General features: G+C 45.9%; 2 protein-coding genes and 1 long non-coding RNA gene across 19 annotated transcripts in view; 2 read left to right on the top strand and 1 right to left on the bottom strand.

Annotated features, from left to right (window-relative positions):
- LOC140686593 (uncharacterized) overlaps window positions 1-7,072 on the top strand; it is a 28,855-nt gene extending 21,783 nt beyond the window's left edge. The window contains exon 3 of the long non-coding RNA XR_012060427.1: window positions 6,993-7,072. This is a non-coding gene — a long non-coding RNA (uncharacterized lncRNA). The remainder of the gene's footprint in view (window positions 1-6,992) is intronic.
- A 1,581-nt stretch (window positions 7,073-8,653) lies between these two features.
- PSMD6 (proteasome 26S subunit, non-ATPase 6) lies at window positions 8,654-21,086 on the top strand. Of its 2 annotated transcripts, XM_072941617.1 has the most exons (9): window positions 8,654-8,885; window positions 9,584-9,789; window positions 12,277-12,422; window positions 12,690-12,909; window positions 13,018-13,126; window positions 16,541-16,709; window positions 17,531-17,662; window positions 20,578-20,655; window positions 20,797-21,086. In XM_072941617.1, the coding sequence occupies exons 1-9, from the start codon at window positions 8,741-8,743 to the stop codon at window positions 20,891-20,893; spliced, it is 1,302 nt and encodes a 433-aa protein (XP_072797718.1). In that variant the 5' UTR covers window positions 8,654-8,740; the 3' UTR covers window positions 20,894-21,086. The 2 variants fall into 2 exon arrangements, with proteins under 2 accessions (XP_072797718.1, XP_072797719.1); XM_072941618.1 differs by lacking the exon at window positions 17,531-17,662 and having other exon boundaries at window positions 8,656-8,885.
- The window catches only part of ATXN7 (ataxin 7), a 136,997-nt gene continuing 132,209 nt past the window's right edge, over window positions 17,576-22,363 (bottom strand). For 12 of the 16 annotated variants that reach the window (XM_072941609.1, XM_072941615.1, XM_072941610.1 and 9 more), the window contains 4 exons: window positions 21,741-21,800; window positions 19,340-19,858; window positions 18,496-18,898; window positions 17,576-17,708 (listed from right to left, as the gene is read on the bottom strand). The gene's annotated coding sequence lies outside the window, so the exon portion shown is untranslated. The remainder of the gene's footprint in view (window positions 17,709-18,495; window positions 18,899-19,339; window positions 19,859-21,740; window positions 21,801-22,363) is intronic. The other 4 variants (XM_072941612.1, XM_072941611.1, XM_072941613.1 and 1 more) reach the window with 4 other exon arrangements.

Raw genomic sequence — 22,363 nt, 5'->3', positions numbered from 1 at the left:
AGTATAGTCTGTTTACAATGATGTGTTAATTCTGGTGTACAGCATAGTGATTCATTTATCTATCTATCTATCTATCTATCTATATATATATATTCTTTTTCATATTCTTTTTCATCATAGGCTGTTATAAGGTATTAGTTCCCTGTGCTGTACAGTAAAACCTTGTTGTTTATCAATTTTATGTATAGTAATTACTACCTACAAATCCTGAACCCTCCATTGATTCCCTCCCCACCTCCTTTCCCCCTGGTAATGACGAGTTTGTTTTCTATGTCTGCGAATCTGTCTCTGTTTTGTAAATAAGTTCATTTTTGTCCCCTTTTTCTTTTTTAGATTCCACATATGAGTGGTATCATATGGTATTTTTCTTGCTCTTTCTGACTTACTTGACTTCGTATGACGATCTAGGGTCCATGCATGTTGCTGCAAATGGCATATTTGATTCTTTTTTATGGCTGAGTAGCATTCCATTGTTTAAATATTCCACAACTTCTTTATCCAATGATCTGTCGATGGACATTTAGGTTGTTTCCATATCTTGGCTATTGTAAACACTGCTGCTATGAACTAAATATTTACTATTTAATTCTTTCCCCAAGTTCACTTTCTTGTGCCTCTGCTTTGCTGAATTGGCTGGTAGTGGATACAACACTCTTTTGAAGTGTCCAGTGTAGTTTTTTCAGGTTTATCTTAAAAAGAAATTGGAATTTAGGTGTTGCGTGTTCTAGACCAGTAGCACGGTGTTCCAGAGTGTTCTGTGGTCGTGCTTAGCCAGAGTGCTGACAGTGAAAATCAGAGACTCACTTTTTTTCTCTTTTGATATTTCATGTCCTGTGGTTACTTTTGAATATATCTCTTTTTAAATGCCTTTTCCCTTAGTCTCCTTGATCATTTTTTTGTTAAATGATGACCTTTGATTTCTGGAAATCACTCCCTATCAGCTCATAAAGCTCTCCTTTATTCTTTTTCACAGCTGCCTAGTTCTTCATCATGTGTCTGGTACCACTTTCCTGCACTTGGGCATTGAAGTTATTTTCAGTGTTGTACGTTCTCAGTGCTGCATGGTTAAGCTTGTGCCTGTGTATTTTTGTACAAGTGGAGGTGTTTCAGGGTAGGGTTTCAGAAGTGGGATTGCTGGGTCAAAGGGTGAGTGTGTGTGTGATTTTGTTCAGTTTTATCAAATTGTGCTTCCTGGGGGCAGAGGCTCACTCTGAGACTGTCAGAGAATAGTGTTTATTGTGAGGATAATTGTGATGGGTGGAAGGAAGGGAGGAAGGGAGGAAAGAAGAAAGGAGAGAGGAAGGAAGGAAAAAGAGAGACTGGAATTTCAGGCGTGTGGTCACGTCTCAGATGTTGGTTGGGGAGGTAGGGGAGGCACGCACCAGACCTTTTGGGAAAATCAGAAACAGTAGCTCAGTGGGCCTTATAGAGACAGATTTACTGCTGATTCTGGACTTAAGGCTGACCTGGTTCTGTCCCTTCAAAGCATGGGTTGATGAATATTCATTCCAGCCTGTCTGTCCCTTTTGGGGGCTCCACCCTTTGTGTGTCTGCCCTTCCTCACACCACCCGCCCCTTGAGACACAAACCCCTTCTCCCTGCCCCTTCTTGCCTTGGCTTCATCTCGCTCTGAACTTTCTGACTTTTCCCGGCTGCTCCGTCTGCACATCCTCTGTGCTTCATGCTATGCTTTCTGTGTCCGCTGTTAATGGGTGAATCTCATCAGTTTCTAATTCCAGTTCTGATCAGGGAAAATCTGAGTGGCCTCCGTCTTCCCTTTCGTCACAGCCTCGCCTAGGCCACAGGTGGTGGGTACTCACCTGTAGTTCACACGGGGTGTCATGTGTCTACCCAGAGCAGCCTGTGCAGGTGGGTAATGGGTGGGACTGGAGGTGTGACAGGTAACAAGATGGATATATTTATAAAATTGAGCAATTCATCAGAATGGAGAGTATGACCCCTCTTACAATCTTATGTACGGTTTTGTCAGTGGATGCACAAGGCCCGTTGTAACACCCCTGCTTTTTCCCGTCACCCTCTTGTGTTGCAACTCTGGAGAGGAAAAAGGCTGTAAAACGTTTCATACCTGCTTTGTCTCTGAAGGGAGGGAATTGCTAATGGAGCTAAGATGGTTGGTACAAGCTAACTCCCTTGAAAGAGGACCCTAAACCACCCCCATCATTTCCCCCTTACCCTAAACGTCCCGTCGAGAAAAAAGCCTTTCCTCCCATAATGTGTTCGCGTCCTCGCTCTTCCGGCCGCCGCCAGCATCACTGACTTAGCGGTTTATTGTCTGTCTGTCTGTCTTCCGCCATCCCTGCCCCACCAGAACGTAAGCTCTGTGAACTTAGCTGCACCCACAGCCCCCAGATCCGTGCTTGGCACACAGTAGGAGCCTATAAATATTTGTTCAGCAAATCAGTCTACTAACGGTGAGGCTGTGTGAAAAGTGTCCTACTGTGACAGAGTTAACACTTCCCGCCATGTGCCAGTGATCCAAAAAGAACACAGATCCTGTTGGCACGCATTGCTCAAGCTTGATAACCAGCTGAGGAATAAGAGTGTTTCTGAAGCACACTTCTTCAAAAATGCTCCTAAGCAAAGGTACCACTTAGCGAGGGAGGAAGGAGCGCGCTATGTGGATCGATCATTACGCTGCAGTAACGCTGGTGCTGGGTGCGTTCTGAGCGGCTGCTCTCCGTGACGTCCGCATCCTATGAGATGCCACCAGCAGCAAGGATGCTCGCAGGAGCGCAGATGAGCGCAGTGTAAACCCCTCTCAGACGTGTGCGGGGAAGCTGTAATCAGGGCCTCTCATAGCAGGCCTTTGAAATTCAATGAAAAAAGCTGAGAGTGCATGTAATTAAAAGTGATCATTGGCCACAGCCGAGCAGATAAAGTTAATTATACGCTAAGAGGACCATTTTTGGATGCGGCCATCACCGTCGACAGCCTGCGGGGCCCGGTCCAGGGAGCTGATGACGTTCTGCTCAGAATGAAAGAATCCAGTCCCTGGAAACAGCATCCTTTTCAGAGCCGAATGCGCTAACATAAAGGGAAAGTACAAAGGCTGAGCGGGAGGAGGAGGGCCCGCTTGATCGGCTCTCTAAATAAAACCAGGCTCGAATAGAAAAGAGCTTGTAACACTCAGCATCAATGAAGAAAGTATGATTTTAAAATAAACCCTAGCGGCAAAGCAAATAAAGAAGATACACGTGCCCTTTGCTCGCCAGAGCTCAACTCGATTTGACATTTTAATTTCTAGAGGGCAGGATTCTGCAAAGAAGAGACATGTTTATTTTTAACTCCGTGAGACAACAAAGACGCCAGCCTTCAAGCTTCTCGAAAGGTCTTTGTAAAACCAGTTAATCCAGTCAAATTGAGCTAATGGCCACAGAGAGGTTGATGGAATGGGTGATTTTGTGTTCAATAATGAGTTGTCAGTGTGGAGCAAAGGAGTGCATTGATCAAGCCAATCCCAGCAACAGTTCCATTGATTTCTCAGCAATTAGTGGTGACGATGCTAAAAGGCAAAGAAGACGATGGATCTGATTGGAAATTGGTTCCCTCCGTGTTGAACGGGGAGCGTGGCAGCAGAAGCCGTGCGGGTGACTTCGCGGAGCCTTGGCACCTGGAAGGGCAGGCGTCGTGGAACCCCGTGATTTAGGTCTCCTGGTGATTGTGGTCTGAGCTGGGTTACGGCTCTGCACCAGGAAGAACTGGAAACCAGAGAACACCAGTTGTATATAATTTAAATCACCTTCTTTGTATTAATGACTGAATACAGGTATTCTCTTAAACTTAGTAATGAGGTTTTGATCCTATATCCAATTCTTGCCACAAATCTGAATCTCATAAGTTTTTTTCCTTTCTTTTTTTGGTCTTTAGTTCTTTGCTGACTTGAATTTATCTTCTCCCTCTTTGAACTGAAATAGCTCATGTCTCAGCTGTAACTTTCAGAACATTGGATGATATGTCTTGGCTTTTGTTTAAAGCTGGAGTTCCCCTGAAATAATAAATCAAATTTCAGAAATGAGGATTTTCACATAAATCCCTGAGAGATTTATCTTCACAGAAAAATGTGAAAAGTGAGGTGAGAGAAAGAATAAATGGCAACTAAAAGCATCCCAAGTAAAAAAAAAAAAAGTTAAAGTTTCGTCTTCATTCATTGTGGTCAGTCTATTATGTTCATCTAAGAATGCTTGCTGGCATTGGAATTCACCCTCCTGTCAGTGGGGTTAAAGTAATTCCTCAGGTGGAAAGTCTCCACCGGAGATGACAGGTTTCTAGAAGTGTCTAGTGAGTAATGAATTTAAGAAAACATACTCGTGTCCATGAAGAAGTATTGTTTTAAGAGGCAAAGACTTTTGCTGATTACCAACCTTCACAGTTAAAAAAAAAAATTAAAATGCAGAGCTTTAAAATGAAAACAGTCTCTTGGGAAGGGGTAAATTGGGAGTTCGAGATTTGCAGATACTAACTACTATATATAAAATAGATAAGCAACAAGTTTCTACTGTCTAGCACGGGGAGCTATATTCAATCTCGTAGTAACCGAATGAAAAAAGAGCATGAAAAGGAATATATGTATGTATATGTAAGACTGAGACATTATTCTCTACACCAGAAATTGACAAAGCATTGTAAACTGACTACACTTCAGTTTTTTTTTTTAAATGCAGAGTCTTGCCTCCTTTTCTCAAGTATTTAAATAAGTTGTTTGAATTATTCAAGTAGTATTTTGTTTGTAAAGGTTTGTTTTGAAACGAGCGTGGTGCCTGGATTCCAGCACCTCCCCAGCAGAACCTCGCTGTCCGGAGGCCCCACTTTGAGCCCTGACTTGGGGGTCTGACCCCCTGCATTTCTAAACACTCTGCTTGTACAGCTTTGGCTGCTGTTCCAGTCTTAGAGATCCACATTTAACCTCCTACCCTGCAGAGGAAAAGCTCCACGCAGACACACGGTTTCTCAGATCGTCTGAGAGCAGGTTCAGTCCTGGCTGGGAAAAAAAAAAATTAGGACTTGAATGCAGAAGAATCGTGCGGGTAGAGGGCACGGGGAGCGGGCTCCGGTCTGAATTGCTGGTTGCCATCCAGCCGTCTCTCTTTACTCCATCCCCGGGAGTCCTCTTCTCCGGGGGTGGATTCCCCGTCTCCATCCTTGTGACCACCTTCCTGAGAAGGGGGTGCATGGGAGGTACGTTCGGGATTCTGTAGGTCTTCAAATGCCCCTTGTTCATCCCAGAATGAAGGCTGAGTATGGAATTCTAAGCTGGACGTTATTTAACATTCATTTTTTTTGAATCAAGGCCCTTTTCCATGCTCTTCTGGTCCCCAATGTCGCAGAAGATATAAGCCATGGTGATTCTTATACCTTTCTAAGTGACCTTTTTTTCTTTCTCTTTGAAAAACCATTGGAATTCTCTCTCTATGCTCATCGCTCTGAGTTCTGACAATGAGGTGTCTTTAGACAGATGATTATTGCCGGGTCCTCAGCCCATTCTTTCAGACTGGGAGTGCCACTTCCTTGAGTTCTAGAATGTTTTCTCTTTCCTCTTTGTCCAGAACTCTTATTCAGGTGGTGGCTCTCCTGACTGCTTCTGTCTGAACCCCATCGGGGAGTTTCCTAGTTCAGATTCTCCAGAAAAAAAACAGGATATGCCCAGCCAGCTCTCTAGTTGAGACAAGTCGAATTAGTCATGCATTGCGGACCAGCCAACGAACCCTCTTCTCTTGGGTTCACCTCGGCTGATCTGCTTTGGGTCACGTGACACAGAGCGGCCACTCCGAGAGTTCCATGAGCACGAGGGCAGGCATTTGGGAACAGGCTTACTTCATTAAAATAGAGCTAATTGCTAATATTCTTTGTGGCTGAATCTTATGTCGAGTAATAGATTCTGGGCTAGGCAATATGGTTCTAGTCTTTTTATTTATTTATTTTTTGCCTAGTAAATTGCAAAAATATCTTCAGTATAATATGTTATTCGTTAGTCTTTAGATGTAAATTCCAGATGGAACAAAGATTTAAGTGAAGAAAGAAAGAGAAAAAGAAAGTGTAGATGTATGACTGCAACATTATGCCGTTCACCAGAAATGGACACGACATTGTAAACCAACTATACTTCAATTAAAAAAAATTAAACTGGAAGAAAATAATCTATAATGGAAAAGAATCTAAAGCTATACACCTAGAACTAATACAAAACTGTAAATCAACTATTGTTTAATAAGTAAAATTATTTTTAAAAAAGAAAGAAGAAAAGTATAAATATACCAAAAGAAACATGGATAATATTTTTCAAACCATGGTGTTTGAAAGGTCTTACTAAGAGTTGACAATGAGAATAGAGACCATAAAAGCAAAGAATAATAAATTTAACTATGTAAACATTGTAAACTTTTATTGAAGCTTATTGAAGTTGAAAAAAGTCCCCCAAAATGTAGAAAATACTAGAGGAAATTTTGTAACACTCAACAAACAGTTAGTATCCTTAAAATATAAAGAGCGCTTTGAAAACAATAGGAAAGTTTCATAGAAGAATTGACAAAGCCGGATAGGCATTTCATCAAAGAGGAAATAGTGCAATTGAGAAGAGAAATTCAACCTCACGTCATAAAAGAAATGGAAAGGAAAAGCAACATTGTGTTGCCAAAGATGAAAATGGGTGATAAAAATGTATGGACAAAGAGGGAAAAGTGTCCCCTTGTGTAATCTGGGTGGGAATGTAAGTTGATGTGTAATTTTTAGGAAAATAATTAATATAATCCTTCTATATTATGTCAAAATAAACATTCCAACTTGTTTTTCGGCAATGACACTTCTAGGGATTTGAGATAAGAAATAAGTACCCGTGTGAAAATATGTGCACATAGATGATGCACGCTGTGGTATTTATGAGAAGGAAAAAAATGAAAGTCAACCAAGCTGAGGTCCATTAAGGACTGATGGGGGAAAAGCTGGTACATAAAAGTAACAGAACCTTATGTTGACAGAGGTGGTGATGTCAATCCATATTTACTGGCTTGGAACGATATCTACGCTACATGGTGGATGGAACGCAACAGTTAATAAGGTACAAGTTTAGAATGATCCTATTACTATAAGTCTAGGTGTATTTCAGGGAAGCTAAGCGTCTCTGGAATGTAAGTTCCACGAGGTCAGGGCCTTCATGATCTTCACTGCTCTGTTCCCGGTGCCTAGAACTGTGCCTGGTCCTGTGCAGCCATGCGGTAATGCTTGTTGAATGAATGAATAAAAGCGGTTTAGAAAGTTCTTAAGCAAAAGTTTAACACGGTGGAGGGCTAGTAATTTTTTTCGGTGCTCTTTATATTTTCTCTGCCATTTGAGTTGTCTTCAGAATGCTTATTTTATTTCTACCCAAACAAATACACGATATTTAAAACGTGGGGTAACACCTATAGCTGGTGAGCACAGGGCACTCCCAAATGTTCCAGTGGCTGTGTGAACTGGTTGAACTCTTTTGGAAAACTATTTGATAGTCTATATCTGAAGATTACAAAAACGTTCCTTCCTCGTTCCTGCCTGGGAATTTATGCAAAGAAAAAAATTGCAAAATATGAAATGATCTGTGCATGCTAAGGTGCTCATGTCAGTTTTTTTAATCAGGAAAAGAACAATCCCAGGCAGCCTAAAGGCGCTTCTAATGGAGGGAGGAGTAAAAGTAAATTACAGAAATCCACTACTTGGAATTCCACGTAACCGTTACCAGTTATGAAGACTTCGTTGCAGCATGAACAAAAGGAGGCTGAAAATGCAGGCACAGAAATGATTTAAACTATTCATCAAGTGATGATGCTGTTGCATTAAGACTGGGGATTTCTGGGAGCTGTTTTCTGAGAAGAGTGGAAACAACGTGCATTTGAGAGCTGCAGACAGAGGTTTCTACTCAGACATAGCTATCACATAACCTTGGTTGATCATACGCCCTCACTTCTTTGTGCCTCAGTTGTCCTACCTGCAAGATGGGCTAATAGTACAACCTCCTAATATTAAGAGGATTAAAATGAGATGTATATGAAAGTAAAGGCCATCACAGATGTAGAGAACAAACCAGTGGGGAGAGGGGAGGCGGGAGGGACAAGACAGGGAGAAGGAGGTGCAGACTACTATGTGTAAAGTAAAAAAGCTTCAAGGATATATTGTACAGCACGGGGAATATAGCCAGTATTTTATAATAAGTATGAATGGAGTATAACCTTTAAAATTTGTGAATCACTATATTGTACACCTGTAACTTGCATACTATTGTACAGCAAATATACTACAATTAAAAACTTTTAAAAAAAAAAGTAAAAAGCCAGGCAAAGAGTAAGAAGTAGACAAATGTGGTAGTTTTTATTTTTTATTCTTCCCGTTGTTATTATTATAATATTGTCCAAATTCTCAAAAGATGGTCAGCCCCTATTACAAACGGAATGAAAAATAAAATAGCTAAGAAGAGAGAGAGGAAAAGGCTCAGGATATGGAACTTTGGAGTTGGGCTCGCCAAGGGCGAGGGGAAACCGCCGGTGACCACACGAGGGCGCCCGCGCTCAGGCCGGGTGACGCGTTCCCGGGCGTGTCCAGCAGGGGACGCTGCTGGCGGAGGCGGACCCGGGGCCGGAAGCCGGGCCGGAGACATCCGGGCGCACTCACGGACTCCTCCCACTTCCGCCGCCGGCGCCACTGTGGGTCCGCGCTCAGTTGCCGTCTCTCCGGATCCCCGGTCCTTGCCGCCGCGATGCCGCTGGAGAACCTGGAGGAGGAGGGTCTGCCCAAGAACCCGGACCTGCGCATCGCGCAGCTGCGCTTCCTGCTCAGCCTGCCGGAGCACCGCGGGGACGCGGCCGTGCGCGACGAGCTGATGGCAGCCGTCCGCGACAACAGTGAGGCCCGCGCGAGCGCCGAGTCAGCGGCCTAGGCCTGGGTGCCCCGCGCTTCGGGGTGCTCCTCCGACCGCGTCCCCGAGCCTGGGCCTGGCTTCTCCGCCCGCCTTTGTCGGGGGCGCCCTCGGGGACCTCGAGCCTTGCCCTCAGAGACGTCTGCACCCCCGCGCTCCCCTTCTGGGGGCCGCTTGGGGGGGATCTCGAGGTGTTGAGCCCCGTGCCGGGCACGGAACGGAGTCATGACTCATTGTCAGTAGCAGCCGGTCTCGGGGACTTAGGTTTTCCGGGTTGGGGAAAACTTGGGGTCGGTTCCTTTCGTCCTTCTTAGCAGCGAATGGCTCTGGGCTCTATAGCCTTGAACGCACGGGTCTGAGTGTGTGTGGAGACAGGCTTCCCCTTTCTCTTGCTGGAAGACCCTTTGGGACAGGTGTCGGCCAAAGGCAGACCGTGGATTGCCCTCCTTCCGGCCCTAGTAGAGGGTGGGGGTAACAGGACTGGCCCTGATGCAGACCACGCCCTCAGCAAGCATTGCCGTTTTGCCTGGCCCTTAACCAAGCTCTATCCCATCCCTTCCTGGTAGTGGGTCAGAGCCTGTGGACCTCCTAAGTGTGTGTGTGTCAGTGTGTAAGGAGGGGTGCTGACTTTAGGGTAGCAGGGAGGGCCCGCTGTGAGTTAATCTCCCTCTTGCTCGCTTTCAGACATGGCTCCTTATTACGAGGCCTTGTGCAAATCCCTTGACTGGCAGATGGACGTGGACTTGCTTAATAAAATGAAGAAGGCCAACGAAGACGAGCTGAAACGTTTGGACGAGGAGCTGGAAGATGCAGAGAAGAATCTGGGAGAGAGCGAAATCCGAGACGCCATGATGGCAAAGGCCGAGTACCTCTGCCGGATAGGCGACAAGGTGAGGGAGTTGGTCTCCCCTAGTTCACTTCGGTTTTCACAAAGTACCTAGGTGACGTGCTTACCTGAACTGATGAATCCGTGCGACCGTGGTTAAAGAGTGCACAGGCGGGGATGCGTAGTGATGTGCCGCTTTGACAAAATGAGGACCGTTCTCAAGAGGTCGTTTTTTTAACGTGTCTTGGTTGGGAAGCTTTGGTTCTGGTGCGTTGTAAAAATTACTGTTCACACAGTAGTCTCCTTGCAAGAAACTTGCATATTACAGTTGATGCTAAAGTTTTATTTGACCTCACTTCCCTACTTTCTCTAAGACTTATATTTACAGGCAGGTATGTGTATCTGTAGAAATTAGGTAGTATTGGTGTAAAAAGATGTGTTTTAAGTAAATAGGATCATAGTGTACGCGCGTTGTCCTTTTTACTTTTTCATTCAGCCTTAACGCTGAGTGGTGTTCCGTGTTACTGTGAATAATTTTGCTCATTTTGGTTAATTGTTCGCTAATAATCCATTGTAGATCTAGGCCTCAGTTGACTTAGCTTCTCAGTGATTGGATGTATGTGTTCTCAGCTCAGTTTTTATCTTAGTGTGTGTGGCCAGTTCCTCCACACAGCAGCCAGCCAAGTTTATACTCCACTGTGAGCGCACGAGAGGGTTACCCTCAAGTATCGGGTCATTTCAGGTTTTTTCATTGAACAGTTGTGTAATAGTGGGTAAGAGGATGGGCTTTGAACGCCCTTAGTTTGAAGCAGGGCACATGTACAGGTGCACACACATGAGGGTCAGCATACAGGAAGAGGACTAAAAAGGCTGTCTGTGAGAAGGTAGGGAATGCAGCTCAAGGAAAACTTTATAGCACTGACTGTAACATTCAGTTTCTTGCAAGGAGACTGTAACTCGTGTGAACAATCATTTGTAAAGTGCACCAGAACCAATGCTTCCCAACCAAGACGCGTTAGAAAAGTGACCTCTTGAGAACGATCCCAATTTTGTCAAAGCGGCGCACCGAGCATCCCCGCCTGCGCACGGGCTCCAGGGTGTGGAGGGAGACAGGCAGGAGCACACGCCTGGCTTGAGGTGCTCAGATGATGGATGAGAGGGTGTCAGTGTTAAAAAATAAAACACTGGAAGCTCTTAGATGGCTTGGGTTCCATTTCTGGTGTCAGTAATTATGAATTCCTCATCTGTATGAGTTTCCTTATGTGTACAGTAGGGTTAGTGACGGTTCCTAGGGGCAGAGAGCTTGGGCTGGTACCTGGTACCAGGTGCTGACATTAAGTTAAATGCTAGGAGCTACTACTATTTAATTTACCTTTGAAACAAATTTTTTTCTTCTCCTTGTAAATGTAAGATTTGGTCATTGTAAAAATTTGGAAAATGCAGTTTAAAAATCGCTAATAGTTTGTGTGGTTTGGTTGTGAAGAGGATACATCAGTACACGTGGCTGAGCACCTTAAAGCTTCTGGTTCAGGCCTTGAGGAATTTCAGCAGGGATGTGCGTGAGTCAGCGTCGGGGGCTGTAAGTTGGTGATGTTCCAAAATTATATTCCACGTTTATTAAATAGCATTCTTCTAAAAAGAGGTTTTTTCCCTTCCTGTTGACTATCTTGTTTTTAATATTTTATTTAGGGCCTTAGTGGGTCTTTATTATTCACTGTATTATGTTGATCATAGTCATTTTTCTTTATATTGCTCAATTTGTAAAAAACTTGTTTGTGGAAGCTTCTTCAAGACGGCTCCTCTGTCGTGTTGACACGCCATCATTGGACGTCCTTATGTCTCATACGAGATGTCACAGGCCCACCTTTTATTTTCACTCCCCCACCCTGGAATCCTCCATTTCTCCTGGGATCCCTGGGTTCTTTTGTTGGGGGGTGGGATGTAGAAGCAGATCTGAGTGCTGGGCCTGCCCATTTCTGTCTTGCAGTCTCTTTTATCAATGTATGAGGCATCCCTAAGAATTACATGGCACAGAGCCAGACACATATTAAACAGTACCAAGTATAAAGAAATAACTTTATTCGTGGTCATGTTTTTAAAGCAATAAAAGCATTCCATAATGCTTTGTGCAGATACTGAGGTGTGTTCTAATACTCAGTGATTAAGATGAAATTTCTACTACCCTTTAAGTGAGATGATTGAAAGTTTAGTGGAGTAAAAGTTTAAAGTGGTAGTGTAGTTATTAAAGGGGAAAATACTGAGTGTATAGAACAGAGAAGAACATTGGAATACTTGTGCATAAATTATGAATGTGTTTCTTATATTGTTTCCTAGAATGTAAGTATTTGCTGTACTTTTTATGCCTTACAGCAGTGTAGGACACCCCCCCCCCACGCACTTACCACCCAGCCTCAACGGTTACCAGCCCCCGGCCGTGGTGTTCTGTCCCCACTACCCCCCCCCGCCCCCGCTTGTGAGGAGAATCCTAGACAGCTGATAGCTTTTGAAGCTTTTCACCCTTCCTCACCCGTCGCCTTGGTTTTCTTGACAGGAGGGTGCTCTGACAGCCTTTCGCAAGACCTATGACAAAACTGTGGCCCTGGGTCACCGCCTGGATATTGTGTTCTACCTGCTCAGGATTGGCTTATTTTACATGGATAACGACCTCATCACGCGGAACACAGAAAAGGCCAAGAGGTGCTTGTTAGCAGTGGGAGGTGTGCCCTTTACATTAGGATGCTCTGAGTGAGAGATGGATGTGAGAGAGAAACATGCCTACTCTGTTCTGTTTCCAAGTAGTGATCTGGTCAAATGCTTGGTGTGCTTATTTAGGAGAATATTTTCTTTAGATACTTCTTTTTAAGGTGCTAAAAGTTGTTTTCGCTTTCAAAGTAACCCAAAACTTGTAAAAAGTGGCACTGGTTTTTTCCATTGTGTGTGACGTTACTGTGTTTTATTGTGCAGTTTAATCGAGGAAGGAGGAGACTGGGACAGGAGAAACCGCCTCAAAGTGTATCAGGGGCTTTACTGTGTGGCGATCCGTGACTTCAAACAGGCAGCTGAACTCTTCCTCGACACAGTGTCCACCTTTACGTCGTATGAGCTCATGGATTACAAAACCTTCGTCACCTACACTGTGTACGTCAGCATGATTGCCTTAGAAAGACCGGACCTCAGGGAGAAGGTAATGCCTGCGTCTTTAATGAAGAAGACCCTGTGCTTGTGCGGCTTAAATACGCAAGAGCCCTCACGGCAAACGTGTGTGTGTGTCCGTGTCCGTGTCCGTTCCTAGGTCATCAAAGGGGCCGAGATCCTGGAGGTGCTGCACCGGCTCCCGGCGGTGCGCCAGTACCTCTTCTCCCTCTATGAGTGCCGCTACGCCGTCTTCTTCCAGTCCCTAGGTAAGGAGAGAGTTGTGACGGTCTGCCTCCCTCTCGTTCCTGATCCGGCACGCAGGTAACCTAGGATGACTGTTCCCACAGAAACCCGGGTGTGCGGGCAGCTGCGGGGCTGTGGTCGCTGTGGCCCGCCTCCTGCCCGTTCTCGTTTGCCGGGGCTTAGCTGACTGATCCAGCGTGTATGTGTGGTCCGGGAGGGAAGATGATGTTTACGTTTTTAAAGGATTGTTTAACAAGACAGCACAAAGGAAAACATGTGATAGCTACGTGGCTCTCAACAGCCAAAAATATTTACCGTCTGGCTCTTTGCGCAAGAAGTTTGCCCAACCCCTGGTTTGGAGTCTTACAGGGATGTAAGGCAGAAGTGAGCAAATGGTCCCAAGGATTAAGTTTTGTGGGAATTGATGTAGTGGAATCTTGAATCTTTTGATTGAGTTGCTATTGAGCCTGGAGTTCAGCAGCGGGGTATTTATGCAGGATAGTAGCTAAGTCTTTGTGTTGATTTGCGAGTCATTTTCAAGGGATGTTGGTTGAGAAAAGGATCTGTTGAAGTAATCTGCTTGTGTTCAACCCAAGGGTCCTTCTCAAATGATCTTCCTAAACCTTGAAGAGTGTAGCATCGATATATTCTGTTGTGTCTGCTGCACATTTCAGAAAGTGTTTGTTAACCAGTGGGTAGCATGTACAAAAACTGGGGCAGGAGGACTCCGAATGAGGAGCCTTCTGTGTTCGGAGTGGGCTGTAGCCCTGTTTACGCAGCGCTGTCTCCACACAAGTTAGGGAAGGTAGGCTGCTGTCTGGGTGTCCGTCGTGTGTGCAGGAGTCCTCCAGGACTTCCTCATGTGTCCCCCTCAGCGCTCATTCCCCATTCCTGCCCCAGCCCCTGGCAGCCACCGGTCTGTCCATGTCTGTGGATTTGCTTATGCTGGACATTTCATATACATGGAATTACACAACATGTGGCCTTTTGTATTTACCAGAGTACACATTTCCCAGCTACTTGAACTGTGGAAGATAGGATAGCTGGCTCTCCTGGCAGCGGTCGTCATCTCATGCACTGTCTGCTTCCGTAGCGAGGCGTGGAGGGCTCGTTGGGTCTTCTTAACCTTTTTGCTTCTCCAAATATTTACAGACTATATACTTTGAAATAATTTATTTGAAAAAGGGAAATAGCACCCTTTTCTAAATATTACCGGACTGTTTTCAGAAATTAAAATCTGAGACGAGAAGGTCTTGATCTCCAGAGTCATACATGCATTCCCTCACATACAAGATTCTTCCAGAGGTAACCATTTCAGGATTGTGAAATGTCATTCCTAAACTTCTGGTCACTTACATGACTTTACAAATTAGAAACCAGTGCACACACACACAGAAACCCCCAAGGTTTTATGGACACGTGGAAGAATTTCAAACTGCCATGCAGAGAAGCAAAGGGCTCTGTGTGGCTTGTGATGGTTGCCCAGGTCCTTGTCTAGAGGTCACTGCCATTACCGAGTTGCAGGCGTCCATCGAGGGCGTTTGTACCCAGAGGTACAAGCACGTGACAGCCCTGAGTATGCACATGGACGTATGTTACATGCAGGTTTCTAAGCAGCTTTTTTCCCCTTCCAAATAAAAAGTAACTTCCCACATCTGCAGATAGATGGTCATGGCCTCGGTAGATGTTTTTAAGTGTCTGTCACGTATCAGGGACTGTGTGAATAGTGGAAGCTGAACGGGTGAAACTCCTTGGCGCTTTCAGTCACCTTTTTTAGGGACACCAGTTTTCCACTGTACTGGATGCACCATTAGTTATCGTCTGGTCATAAAAGTACGATGTTTCCAGCTTTTCCCGGTTGCTAGTGACCATGTTGTGAGCGCTCTTACATTTCCAGTGCCGCCTTTCCGCGGTCACGTACTGTCTTAGGAAAGAAAATCTAAGAAAGCGAATTTTGCAGAGGACAACTATGTTCCATCTAGACCACAGTCGCCCTCCAGGAATACTGTGCCCGTTCACATGTGCACAGTTCCTGTTTCCGTCACGTGACATCATTTCAGAGACCCCGACTCTTCTCCCCCCAGGCTGTGGGCCAGTCTCACGGGAGGAGCGTAATGTTACTGACGTTTTCTGCATGTCTCCTGTGTGTTTGTCTGTTTTTGCCAAGGATGGATTTTAACTGAATTCGTTGATCTCCTTTTACACGGCTAATAGAGGGGAGGATGTGTTTTACTTTATGTGTGACCCACGTCGCCTAGCGTTTTTCTTCCCATCCTGTTCCGTAGTGTTTCTCCGCCCTGGCTTTCCCCGGTGTTACTGCTGTTGATGATGAGTGCGATACAGCTGACACGCAGCGTCGTGGAGGTGTGCGGTGTGCGGTGTGCGGTTGCTGTTAACGCGTGGCTTTTATTGTCAGTGAGCATCCTGTCCTGTGTAGGACCGCCGTCTCCCTGTTGCTGCCCTGCACGTTCCCTCACTCATCCTCGTCTGCTTGGATGCGGACCACCCTTTGCTTCTTGCACCGTGTGTTTTCGCCGGACCAGACCACTGCCTTGCCCTTTGCTAGGGCTCTCCGTGACTGACCGGCCCAGACTCGGTCAGTGCCCTCCTCTCTGCCCACATTCTGTCATCAAATGCTTACGGATGGCGTGGTCTTCCAAGTTCATGTCTCCAGCCCCAGACTTGCCAGTCGTGAGCACCAGACCCATGCCTCGGTGTCTCCCTGATACCGTCACACTGACTTCTGAACAGGAGAATCCACTTGATCGCTGCCAAAGTGTCATGTTGGAATCCCTCCTTACCCCACAAACCACCCCCCCCCCAAAAAAAACCCTGGAAAACCATAGTTTTCCTTGTCCAGGGATGTTTATCTCATCCAAGCCAGAGACGTGAGTGCATTGTTGGCTCTTCTGTCTTGCTTACGCTTCCCATCCCTGTGGCTGACCCACCGCTACAGCCTAGCCTGCCGTCCCTCCTCCCCCGGGCCGAGCCGGGCTCACGCTTTGCGCTGCTGTGCGCCCCCTGCTCTGTGCGCGGCTGCCTCCTCAGAATTCCTGCCTCTCCGTCCCATTCCAGTGGGGACCCCCTGGTCACTCTCTAGCACTCTCTAGCACATCACAGGTTTCTTTTCTTCACAGAACTCGTTTATTCACATAGAGCATCTGGTTTATTTGTTCATTTCTCTTTGTTCTTTGGAAACCGCGTGGCTGTGGCAGCAGGGATCTTGCCTTTTGGCTTCCCGTCGTACCCTCACTATTCAGAGCAGTGATGTGCAGCAGTTGTTCAGTAGAACAGTTTGTACTTGTGTGCAATGCTTATTCCTATTTATGTACATTTTCCAGATCAGGGGTATTAATTGTTATGTTAAAAGTCTGTTCTTTAGTTGATTTGTTGATCGAAAGGGAGATTCTTACAACTGGTCACCTTATTCACTGCAGCTGTCGTGGAGCAGGAAATGAAAAAGGACTGGCTTTTTGCTCCCCATTATCGATACTACGTAAGAGAAATGAGAATTCACGCATACAGCCAGCTGCTGGAATCATACAGGTCCCTGACCCTGGGCTACATGGCAGAAGCCTTTGGTGTTGGTGTGGAATTCATTGATCAGTAAGTGTAAAGAACATCGTGTTTATTTTTTAAAGTTACTTTTTAACGTGTGAACTGGTATATTTTTTCTGTGTGCGTTAGTTCAATTGCTAAACACTAAGAATTTTTCTTTACGTGTTACCAGGTCAGTGTCTGGTGTTCAGCATGATGTCCCAGTCACACATATACATCCATAGACTCGTTTTCATAGTTTCATTTCATATTTATTATCTGCGCTCTCGGGCTGCGTGTCTACTTAGCTACTGTGTAGCCGAGATGGAACGGAAGACTACTTTCAATAACAAATGGTGCAAAGCCGTCTTGGTCCGTCTGTGTGATCCGCGCTGTTGGCACAGCGATGACTTAGCTCTCCTGCATGTATTTCACACAAGGTCATAGTTCCTCCGATAATGCCTCCAGTTTTTTGGTTGTTGCCACAATTCTCGGCAAATCGGTTGTTAAAGATGGGGCTCTCGGCCCTTCCATCAGTGAGGCGTCAAGCAGGGACTAAGCCGTCACGGTATGGCTGGCGTGGCTTCAGGTCTTTGTTTTCAGTTTTATTCCAGTTACGGGGAGAGTTGGCAAGTAAGCAAATAAACAAGCATGTGAGTCATTTCAGAGAGAAGTGAGTCCACAGAGATGACAAAATTGAACAGAAGAGTGCGTGGCAGCAGCGTAGTGGCAGTGGGGGTGTGGGGCGGTGGGGCAGAGTCAGGCGGGCGTGTGCAGGGCCCGGCGGGCCGTGCTGTGGAGCTCGGGTTTTAATCCAGATGCTGTGGGAAAGAGAGACTGGGGGATACGAAGCCTGGGGGTCCGACGGCTCCATGCTGGGTCTTACACAGACCACGTGGGAGACCAGTTGGGCTGTTCAGTAGCTCCCGGAGGAGACGTGATGGTGTCTTGGACTGGGGGAGCGCGTGTGGAGTTGGAGAGCAGTGGCCGTTCAGAACAGGAGCTGTCCAGATGGCTTCTAGGTAAGCGGGTCCCAGTCACTGCTCTTTTCAACTCTGAAGATGTTTTCTGTAGCTCAGAATGAAAAAAGTGGTGGTTAGATAGTAGGTTTTTTGGGGGGGAGGGCATTAAGCTATATTTATGTACTTTTTAATGGAGATATGGGGGAGTTTACACTCTACCACTGATCTACAGGCTCCTCCCTGTTTCTTTTTAAAATTGCAGTACAGTTACAACGTATCAACTTCTCGTGTGCAGCACAGTGTCCCAGTCATGCACATACATATGTTCATGTTCATATTCATTTTCATTAAAGAAAGATGGTTACAAGATACTGAGTATAGTGCACTGTGCTATGCAGAAGAAACTTGGTTTTTTAAATCTATTTTTACATACAGTAGCTAACATTTGTAAATTTCAAACTCCCAAAGTTACCCCTTCCCACCCTCTTTCCCCCATAACCATAAGAGTGTTTGTTTATTATGTCTGCAAGTCTCTTTCTTATGTGGAATCTAAAAAGAAGAAAGCAGACACTATCAGGGGCGTCAGATGGTATTTGTCTTTCTGGCTTAGCTCATTTAGACTCGCAGTCTCCAGGTCCGTCCACGTTGCTGCAAGTGGCGTTATTTTACTCTTTTTCCCGGCTGAGTAGTGGTCTGTTGTGTAAATAAATACACCACAGCTGCTTTATCCAGTCATTCGTTGATGGACATTTAGGTAGCTTCCTTGTCTTGGATATTGTACATAAGTGCTGCTGTGAGCATTGGGGTGCATGTGTCTTTTCAAGTTAGAGTTCCCTCTGGATATATGCCCAGGAGTGGGGTTGCTGGATCATACGGTTTAAGTGTGGTTTTACCTTTTTGAGGAATGTCCATACTGGTTTTCAAAACGGCTGCACCGAAGTACATTCCCACCCGCAGGGTAGGAGGGTTCCCTTTTCTCCACACCCTGTCCAGCATGCATTGCTCGTGGACTGTTGGATGGTGGCCATTCTGGTGATAGTGGGCCTGGGAAGCAGCAGCTGAACTGCTAAGCTGGGTGTCAGCAGTTGAACAGGAAGTCAGTCGTGGCCTCACCAGAGGGCATTCCCGAGTCAGACTTTGCTTGTAAGTCCAGTCCAGGGCTGTTCTGTACATCTTGTTCCTAAATCGTAACGTCAAGATTCTTCTTTAGAGGTTCCGTGTCTGGATCTTTCATTTGGGTAGAAGTGTTAAGGCTGGTTCAGTCTGCTTGTGTAATCTTCTGTGTGTACTTCTGTCCTAGAATAATAAGTGCAAATGCGTTTATCAGCTGCAGTCTGGAAATGCACTATTTAAGTACCTGGAAGATTCACAGGAGTGAGTCTGAAAGCAGTGATCTTTTTTTAATTTTTCTATTTTAGCTAAAGGCAGGCAGTAACATAACTTAAAGTTAACAGCTGAAAGAATGGACATGGCAGCAATTCAGACTTTTTTTTTAAATGAGACTATAGAACTACAGCACGCTTTATAAACCATGACTGTCCTTGTTTGCTAGTTTAGGATAAGGTCTAGTTTAAAATCTTGAGTAGTCTAACTTTTTCATCTTTCATGCTCATTTCTAGATTTTTCAAAATTGTACGTTTCTTTATTAAATTAGTGGGTCTTTTACCATTGCGTGACCTGTGGCAACTAGATACTGCAAACAGCTTTCATCTGCATTTTTATGTTTTTTTTTCTTACCTGGTTTCTGAGATGTGTATGCCGACTCTCATTGACCTGAAGAGAGATAAAGCTCCGACTAGGGAATGCTAGGTAGCTAGAGTCAGGCTGTAGCTCAGGGGTAGAGTGTAGGCCTAGCATGCAGGAGGTTGTAGGTTCAGAGGCAGGACGGACCTTTATCTGTCTCCTCCGTCACTCCCCGCTCGTCCATCCGTCCGTCCGCCTCTGGCTTGTCTTCCTTCCTCCGTCACTCCCCGCTCGTCCGTCCGTCTGCCTCCTTCGCTCCTCGCTAGTCGGAAGGGCTGAGTGGGACCTTCCCAGGGTCCTAGCTGCACTCGTTTTACGAGCCATCTCGAGCCTAAGCTATTTATTCCAGCTTCTTACTGTCCCCGTCTGTGCAGGCACCAGTGCTCTAGCATCAGGGGCACAGACGATCTGGTACACAGTGACACTGGCACGTCTTCTCGGTCCTGTGACAGGCCCGAGAGGCCATGTTCGGATCCAGCAGTCCCACTCCTGGGCTTATGTCTGGAGGAAGTGCTAAAGGAAAATTCTAAGGGAAGTAAACCAGAAAGAAAGAAAACGTGCCGTATGCTATCATGTGTTTGGGGAATGTGAAATAGGACATGAGTGAAGTCATCTATAAAACACAGAGACGAGCGGCGGAGGGGCTGGGAAGGGATACAGCGGGAGGCTGAGATTTGCAGATACTGACTACTGTCTATACAACAGATAAACAAGGCCCTGCTGGCTAGCCCGGGGAACTATATTTAATACCTTGTACTAATTTTATGGTGAAGATGGAAACAAAATAAATACATGCATGATTATGCTGGACACGTAATTGACAGTGTAAACTGACTATACTGCAATTACAAATATATATACAAAATACACACAGCAATCGTAATAAAGTGAACGTTTTTCCCCCACCTTGCTCTGCAGTATTTGGAAAATCCTTTGAGCTACCTGCTCCTTAAACTGGTCGGCTGCAGCAGCTTTACCCGCCAGTAAATCTCATGGCTCTCCTCCCATGATTTCTCTCACCCCTTACAGTCTCTCCCTAAGCACCCGGGCCGCTGTGAATGGCCTCGCCCTTTGATACCTCTGCCGCGCGTGAGTGGGAACTTGCGGGGTCACGGGCTTCCGGGGCGGGGGAGCGGGCCCCAGAGGCCACCGCGGCGACCTTTCAAAGACCGTGTCCCTAACAACTCGCAGTAAGGCTCAGAACGCTCAAGGCTCTCTCTCTTCTCTGTTAGGGAACTCTCCAGATTCATCGCTGCAGGGAGGCTACACTGCAAAATCGATAAAGTGAACGAAATAGTGGAAACCAACAGGTAACGCAGGGCGGTGTGTTGCTGGCACTACCGCTCAGAGCACAGGCGTGCTGACGGGCGGCTCTTGGAAGGCTGGTCAGCTGTCGTCACGGAGCGGTGTGCCTGGGAAATAATTCGTCTTTTTCTTCACTTTATTTCTAGACCTGACAGCAAGAACTGGCAGTACCAAGAAACTATCAAGAAAGGAGATCTGCTCTTAAACAGAGTTCAGAAACTTTCCAGAGTAATTAATATGTAACAGCGCATATACAACGGATTTCCTTTAGAGATGACGATTTGGAATTGCTGTAGATGTCTTTACTGTGTGCCCAGTTCGACTGTATAAAATACTGCATTGTTTCTTTCCGTTCACTTTTTCCTTAAACATACACACCTTTAAGGACGGAGTCCAGTAATATTAAAATAAAGCCACCGTCGTTATGTCATTTGAACACCTTTGCGTTAGAGGCGAGAACACGTGCGCTCAGTGCATCTATAATTTGTCAGAAATACTTTGATACAATTCAGCATTCATGCGTGACTAAAAACTTGCCTAAACTACGAATAATAAGAGGTGGGGAAATCAAAGGGTCAGAGGATCAGAAGTATGGCCTTAGAAGTCAGCACGGTGGCAACCATCGGCCTTTGAGAATTCGCCACGGAAGCCGGCCGACCGGAGCTGAGCTGCCCCGAGCCTCCCACGGCGCTGCGGGCTGGGAGGCCAGTGCGATGCTTACTTAGAAACCTCACACTGATCACTGCGTAGAGGGGGAAAAGTAGGACCAGAGTGTCGGTTTCTTGAAACAAACCTTAACTCCCATCTGTAAAAAAACCACTTGGCCTAAGGCGACCATGAGGCAGCCGTGGCTCGTGGCCGAGGCTCAGGCTGCGCGTTGGCCTAGAGGAGGGGGAGCCACAGACACGGGTGTTTCCCCGCTTCCTGGCTTAACGTACTGGGTTCTACTTCTTTCTTTTTAAAATTTTTTTACCATTTCAGCCCAAATGCCTAAAATACATAGAGGAGGACAACAGGTAAGAGATGCTGTTCGTTCCCAGTGCAAGGGAAACTCCAGGACTACAGATAAAGGGCTAATTGAATAACTTACCTCATGATGAATAAACAAATATAGTTCTGAGGTGAGGCAGGCAAGTTTCTCCTCCTCTTTCTGGAAAAGAATGTATGCTCATTACAAAAGAAATCAAGACACTACAGTGGATTTCCCTTGTCATCCTACCCTACCGAGGTCGTGCACGTTCACATTTTGATGAATATTCTCCATATTTAGTCCCATGCATATGCCATTTTTAGTACAGAACCCGAGTCTTTATGGTAAGCTTCAAAGGGTCAGTTTGGGACTTAACACCTCTCTCTTTAACGAGGCCACGTGGTGGAGGACAAAGAGCACCGGGCACTGCAGCTGGAAGAACAAAGTTCTGGGCCCGGCCCTCCTCATCCCAGCCATCTGACCCTGGGAGACACTCCTTCCTTCTGCGTGTACCCTCGGCTGTGAACTGGAGTCGCAGTCGGGCTAATTATGAGGTTCACTGTACGAAACCCTTACAAACTGCCTAGCAGCACGCTGGCACCTGCGCTGCTTAGTGCACGGAGGCGCGTGGGTAGAAGGCTGCTGTCGTTACACCCAAGCCGCGCTTTGTCAGACAGTAGCATTTTTGGAATCTTTTTGGTATTTGATCTCACTGAATTTAACAAACCTTGGTTATCAGCTTT

This window comes from Vicugna pacos, chromosome 17 (assembly GCF_048564905.1).
Source record: "Vicugna pacos chromosome 17, VicPac4, whole genome shotgun sequence".
NCBI lineage: Eukaryota > Metazoa > Chordata > Mammalia > Artiodactyla > Camelidae > Vicugna > Vicugna pacos.
This window is presented reverse-complemented; position numbering and strand designations above follow the sequence as displayed.

What these genes read in the sequence shown, in the direction of transcription:
- PSMD6 (XM_072941617.1), top strand. Translation starts at nt 8,741, where the DNA reads ATGCCGCTGGAGAACCTGGAGGAGGAGGGTCTGCCCAAGAACCCGGAC. An exon ending in GGTGTGGAATTCATTGATCA is followed by an intron (nt 16,710 to 17,530) that starts GTAAGTGTAAAG and finishes GGTCTTACACAG; the next exon opens with ACCACGTGGGAGACCAGTTG. An exon ending in GCTGTCCAGATGGCTTCTAG is followed by an intron (nt 17,663 to 20,577) that starts GTAAGCGGGTCC and finishes CTTCTCTGTTAG; the next exon opens with GGAACTCTCCAGATTCATCG.